The sequence below is a fragment of the Benincasa hispida genome, chromosome 9 (assembly GCF_027475165.1).
Source record: "Benincasa hispida cultivar pf3 chromosome 9, pf3_genome.v1.1, whole genome shotgun sequence".
Taxonomy (NCBI): Eukaryota; Viridiplantae; Streptophyta; class Magnoliopsida; order Cucurbitales; family Cucurbitaceae; genus Benincasa; species Benincasa hispida.
This window is the reverse complement of record NC_143486.1, coordinates 61,362,688-61,369,350: the sequence shown is the minus strand read 5'-3', so window position 1 is coordinate 61,369,350 and position 6,663 is coordinate 61,362,688. Positions and strand designations below refer to the sequence as shown.

The 6,663-nt window shown below is 32.7% G+C and overlaps 1 protein-coding gene across 1 annotated transcript; it reads right to left on the bottom strand.

The window, feature by feature from the left end:
- Window positions 1-925: 925 nt before the first annotated feature.
- On the bottom strand, window positions 926-5,080 carry LOC120085340 (serine/threonine-protein kinase SAPK2-like). Its single transcript, XM_039041279.2, has 10 exons — window positions 4,783-5,080; window positions 4,618-4,692; window positions 4,423-4,524; window positions 3,077-3,130; window positions 2,895-2,987; window positions 2,713-2,805; window positions 2,433-2,525; window positions 2,190-2,294; window positions 2,015-2,113; window positions 926-1,612 (listed from the first exon to the last, which is right to left on the bottom strand). The coding sequence occupies exons 1-10, from the start codon at window positions 4,900-4,902 to the stop codon at window positions 1,094-1,096; spliced, it is 1,353 nt and encodes a 450-aa protein (XP_038897207.2). The 5' UTR covers window positions 4,903-5,080; the 3' UTR covers window positions 926-1,093.
- Window positions 5,081-6,663: the final 1,583 nt, after the last annotated feature.

The window sequence follows — 6,663 nt, the reverse complement described above, 5'->3', positions numbered from 1 at the left end:
TTAAGGAATTTGTTTATGATAGTTGGAAATTTGCAAGATGATGCTACTGTAATCCATGTTGACAATAAGTCAACAACTGCTCTAACAAAGAATGTGGTGTTCCATGATCGTAGCAAGAACATTGATACAATATTTCACTTTATCAGAGGTTATATTTGAAGAAATGAGTTTCAAGTTGAATATGTGAAGACTGAAGATCAAATTGTAGATATTTTCACGAAGCCAGTCAAAGTTGATGTGTTTAATAAGTTGAAAACTTTGCTTGGAGTCTTCAGAAAACATGTTTAAGGGAGGATGCTGAAAATTAAACATGTTGTAATTAGATAAGTTATAAATGAATTAAAAGATGTGAGTTAATTGATGAGAATTAGTAAGGTCATGTATTGGAGAGAGTTAGATACATTAATAAATTAATATATGATTTTAAAGGTGTTTTATGTGTTTAACTAAGGTGTTAGTTATAGGTATTCAATACAAAAGTATTGAAAATGCAACCAAGTGTGTAGAGAAGAATACATAAAGAGAGTTCGATTAAAAGTGTGAACCAAGTTTGAAATGTCTTTCAATTAAAAATGTTTTGTTTCCTCTCAAATAATCTTTTATTGATTATTTATTTGAGAATGTCCATCACATGCTTCCAACATCTTACTTACCATAAAAATACATCTTTAGACCTTGATGAGCCAGAGCAAGAGGAATAATTGTCGGGAAAAAAATGAGGGATGCTTTACCTGAAATCATTAAGAATAAAAGATGAATTATCACTTAAATATTGTGATTTCTTTAAAAGTTCACACTATATTAACATATGAAAATGAGAAAAAAAAAAATATAAAATACAAAAAAAGAAAGAAAGAAAATTTGGAATAATGAGGTAAATTGAGATTTGAAAAAAAAAATCGGAATAATGATGTAATTCGAAAAATGAAAGGCAAAAATTTAGTTGCATTGTATGTATTTATATATTGATGACATTTTAGGATTTTAAAAATGAGAACTATGTGCAGATAGCCACTTTTCCATAATTCTAATTAAATTGTCATCTTTGTCAAATTTAATGGAAACAAAAATATTACTATATAGTACAATTTTCCTATATAAAATTGTCATCTTCGTCATCGTCCTTCACTTCTTCATCTTCCTCATCTTCATCTTCCTTCACTTTTGCATTTTCCTTATCTTCATCTTCATCTTCATCTTCCTCATCTGCATCTTCCTCTTCTTCATCTTGCTCTGATTCTTCATCTTCATCTTCCTCATCTGCATCTTCCTCTTCTTCATTTTGCTCTGATTCTTCATCTTCATCTTCCTCTTCTTCATCTTGCTCTGATTCTTCATCTTCATCTTCCTCTTCTTCATCTTGCTCTGATTCTTCATCTTCCTCCTCTTCCTCGTCATCTTCTTCAGGTCCCCCTCCAAAGTCGATCATTCTTGTAGATGATGGGGGTGGGTTTTTTGCCTCCTCCAGGTTTTTCATGATTTCTTCCACACTTTGATAAGAGAAGGTTGGATGATTCTTCTGATAATATATTCTTTGGGATGATTCTTGTAGTTCTCTTGGCAAGTTCTTTAAGAACCATGGGTGATTCTTGATCTCTTTCAACGATATTCTCTGTTGTTGTATGGTGTCGATATTGTATAAATTATATTGATGAGAAAGTGATATAACCCAACATCTTAATGAAGTTAAAAAATTGAAAGCAAATAATGTTACTTCACTACATTTTACAAACTGAAATTTTAACTAGTTTTTTCTTTAAAAAAAAAAAACAAAAAAAAAAAATGTAGGTATAAGATAAAGTGAAAATATAATTCGTATTTTGTGATTAAATTTATAGATTTCAATGTGGTAGATTATATGGAGGCTAATTAAACTCCCTACACTACCATTTTACCCTTTTAGAAGTTTCGATTCAAAATATCAAACAAAACTAAAAAAGTGGAGATAATTTTGTATTTAGAACTCAAAATAAGGAAATGAGAAAAAACACATTAGTTTGTCATAGAAAAATACCCTCGAGGGATTACGGACAAAGATGCAAGAGAGTAGGTGTCGACAATCTTGAGATATTTGAACATAGTCTGGTATTTGGTACTGTACAGCCATTATTCGCTATAGAAGAACAAAGCAAAAGTGAGAAACGTGATAACTTTACTAAAATAAGTATATAGTAGGGGAAGTAATTGACCGCAATAGTTTTCTGGAAGTTTTTAGGTTCGTTCGGGTCTTCGAAAGGATATGCACCAACCAACATAATATAGAGAGTAACTCCACACGACCACACGTCTGCAATCTAAAACACACAACGAAAGAGAAGACAATGTAAATACGATTATGATTGACTTAGCATGAATCAAAACCATAATCAAAGAATTTTTAGCATATGATTTTGCGATGATAACGTAATTGTAATCGGATTGTGCATAACCACCTTTCCATCATACCGTCCTTCTACTAGAACCTCTGGTGCTGCGTATGTTGGAGAACCAACGTTTGTATCTGGTGTTGAATGCAACGGGTATAACTACACAACAAATTGACAATACAACAACACAACATAGAGAGTAACTCCACATGATCATGCATTTGCCAACTAAAACACATGAGAGAAGAGAAGATAATGTAGATATGATTATATCTCAAAACAAGGCCAAAGGAATTTGGCAGTACACTTTGTAATAATCTAATTGCAGTTATATTATCTCAGGTACCTTTCCATCATATTGTTCTTTCGCTAGATCTTCTGGTGCTGCGTATGCCGTAAAATCAACAGTTATATTTGGTTTTGAATACAACTGAGATGACTGCAAAACAAATTGACGATACCAACGACATAGGTAAGGACATGTTAACTTAGAATGATCAAATAAAATTCTCATATATTAAAAGAGACCTTGGAGTAGCCGAAATCACAGATCTTCAAGCGCGGGGCTGGGTTTCCATTTAAAAGAATATTGTCTAGCTTCAAATCTCTATGACATATTTCCTTCACAAAGCATTGTGTCAAACAAAAATATGGTCTACGATTTTTAAACAAAAAACAGTATAAGGTGGAGCTTATTCTTTTAATCTTACCAATGAATGAAAATAACTAACTCCAGAAATCAATTGCTGGAAGAAATATCTTGCCTGTATCAATAAGATCAAAGAGTTTAAACAAATATCACAAACCTACAAATTTTCCTTTTTGGATGTCGGGCCCCACGACTAATTCTTACGAAGCGCGAAGTCTATGAAATCCAGAGATAACAAAGTTTTTAGTTATTTTTTTTTTCTAGGAAATAAAGAGATATTTGATATAGAAGAAAATGTATAATGTAAATAAAAGGAAATAATTACAGTTAGTGAAGTCTATTTTATTTTTTTTAACAATATGTTGGACAATGGAATTCAACCTTGTTAACTCTTAAAATTGATAGTATAAATTTTATGTTAGTACGGCGAATCAGATAGATTAAAGCTAAGTATACAAAATATAGTAGAGAAATAAAGATAAATGAGTAAATTAGAAAAATTGTAGTGAGAAATAAAAAAATATAACAAAAATTGGCAACAATACCGTTTGATTAGGATAATACTTTGGTGCATTTCAAGATGCATCCATCTCTATACTTCTCTCTTCCAATACATCTCTATACTGCCTCCTTGTTGGGTTCCCTTTCAAAATTTGGACTTCTTCGGCCTCCTTTCCATCTTCTTCATCTTCCCCTCGAAATCTCGAAAACAAAAATCTCCCATCTAGCTCTCTCTTTTTTTGCTGGAAATGGAAGCACCTTGTGTTGTACTATTTTATATCATGTCATGTTATTTAGTTTATGTCTATTTTCCATATCTAAAAGTCCATTGGGTCTCTCTTAATTTTGTAGTATTTAAGCTTATTTAAATATCATTATAGTGAGGTTGAAACTCTAACATGAAACCTCCATTTTGCTCTGTCTCTCTCTATTTCTCTCGACCTTCAGATTAGTGTTTATAAAAAACTAAAAAAAAAAAAAAAAAAAGTTTTCCTTCATCCTTCTACTCCTATATTACCAAAACATCGAATAACAAAAATCATAAATTTCATCAAACCCCTTTTAGTATGACTCGTTTTTTTGTGCTAAATAATCACTATTTGTTTCTATACTTTGTTTTTGTTTATGTGTTCTTTATAATCATGCTCATGCGAAATAAAAAATTTCAATGATCTCTGACTTGGTAAGCCATTTAAAAGTCAAGATTCATTAAAAATTTGCTCATTTGATAAGTAGATTTGGTAAAATAAAACATATGAACAAATGGTAATTTAGGTAAAAAGAAGTTGAATGGAATGAGATATCGGATATGACAATGACAAAATCGCATAACTAGAGTTACATGATCAGACAACTAGAAGTAAATAAGAGATAGAGAGAGAGAGAGAGCATAGATAGATAATAGACCTCATCTTCTGAAAAACGACCCCCATTACAAATTATTTCGAAAAGTTCTCCCCCAGAGGCATATTCCATCACCATACCCAAATGGGTTGGAGTTAAAATAACCTGCAAATTTTAAAATTAACAACCTTAACCTAAATCTAAATGATGCATTTTTGAGTGATGAGAAGCAAAAATTGAAGTAAAAAGAAAACTTGCCTCCTTGAAACGAATGACATTTGGATGTCGAAGCGATCGATGGTTCATAATCTCTCTTTCCACGTTCTCATCGACCTGCCAAAACGAATTAATATTAAAGCATGAGAAACAAAGTAAGGTTGATTTCAAAGGAAAAAAAAAAAGAAAAGAAATTATTGAATTAACCTTAGGACCCCGTTCAATGAACTTTATGGCCACAAGCTCCTTGGTTTGTTTGTTCCTACAAAGTTTAGCAACACCAAAACTTCCTGAACCCAAATCCATAATAGTTTCGTACTTCTCCATTTCTAACCAAGAACAACAAAACCCAACAAAAATCTGTAGTGTTGGAAATGGGGTTTGGGGATCAGATCTGAAGTCAACTTTTATATTTCTTTTTTTTTTTTTTAATTATAATAAGTTTTTGTTTCTTAAAAAACTATATTAATTTATAAAAAATTAAATATCATGTTTGAGTTTGAATACGTAGAAACGCCGTTCGATGAAATTTTTAAGAATTTTTGTTTTTGTTTTTTGTGTTCTAATTTCAATGTCCTCTTCTCTCTCATCTATCTTTCGTTCCTTGCATTGAATTGAAAATCAAGGAACCCGAGGGGGTTGTCAATTGTGTATGACATCTCATATGAGTCGGATTTTTTAATTCATTCAACACACTAAAAACTGGTGAGTTTAGGGGTTATTTAGATAGGGGTGGTTTTGAAAGTTAATTGGGGAAAATGGGTAGTTTCTAACTTATTTAGGGAAAAGGGATAGTTTTTTTGTCCCCATCCGAATGCGCCTGTTGAAGAGACGCACTCGGGAATATTTTATTATTTTTTACCTCTGTACGCCGCATTTAAAAAAAAAAAAATTAAACCAGTCATTCGGGATTATTTTATTATTTTTCCCCGTACGCCGCATTAATGCGTCTGTTGAACACGATCGTTTAGTAGTCGTTTAGTAAATTACTATACGATCGTGTATAAATTACTAAACGATCGTGTACAATATGTCATTTTAGCATAAATTTATCTAAACGATCGCTTTGTTATTTATTTGCTTGGTTAAATGTACAACACCAATTGTATTCTACAATTTAGCACAAATTTACCTAACAAAAAGTAAACAATTGTGTAACATTTAGGTAAACGATCGCTTAGTATTATCTAAATGATCGCTTCTATGCACCACATGATTTACTCGCTACATGTCGCCAGCAGAATCTGTGGTGTACTCCAACCCAACCGTTGTTAGGGTTTTTGACTGCAGATATAATGCCTTTGTGTCTACCTGAAATTAGACATATTCCCTCCCTTCCATGCATCACATGATCCTATAAATTCCTCAAAAATCAGCCCCACACAAGTCAGTACTTTCCTCCGATATAATGGCATATGCAACTGGATAGACGTGACCATTTGCATCTACTGAGGTAGCAATTAGCAATGTTCCTTCATACATCCCACACAAATGGGTTCCGTCAATTTGAAGTAGAGGCCTGCAATGCTTGAAACCCTCGATAACAGGTCCAAATGACCATAACGCACTACTGAACAATGTTCCTAAGAAAAAATTTAATGTTCTTAATGGATAAATAAACAATGTTCCTTCATACATCCCATACAAATGGGTTCCGTCAATTGTAATGTTCAGTAGTGCATTATGGTCGTTTGGACCTGTTATCGAGGGTTTCAAGCATTGCAGGCTGCTACTTCAAATTGACGGAACCCATTTGTATGGGATGTATGAAGGAACATTGTTAATAGCTACCTCATTAGATGCAAATGGTCACATCTATCCAGTTGCATACGCCATTGTACCAGAGGAAAGTGCTAACTCATGGGGTTGGTTTTTTCGAAATTTATGGGATCATGTGGTACATAGAAGGGAGGGAATGTGTCTAATTTCAGATAGACACAAAGGCATTATATATGCAGTCAGAAACCTTAGCAACGGTTGAGTTGGAGTACACCATAGATTCTGCTTGCGACATGTGGCGAGTAAATCATGTGGTGCATAGAAGCGATCGTTTAGATAATACTAAGCGATCGTTTACCTAACTATTTC

Excerpts from the sequence above, each read along its gene's own strand:
- LOC120085340 (XM_039041279.2), bottom strand. The coding sequence starts at position 4,902 with ATGGAGAAGTACGAAACTATTATGGATTTGGGTTCAGGAAGTTTTGGT. Across the intron at positions 3,131-4,422 it reads GTCGTTTTTCAGAAGATGAG|GCAAGATATTTCTTCCAGCA; the intron begins GTCTATTATCTA and ends TTATTGATACAG. Across the intron at positions 2,806-2,894 it reads GTGATTTCGGCTACTCCAAG|TCATCTCAGTTGTATTCAAA; the intron begins GTCTCTTTTAAT and ends TTTGTTTTGCAG.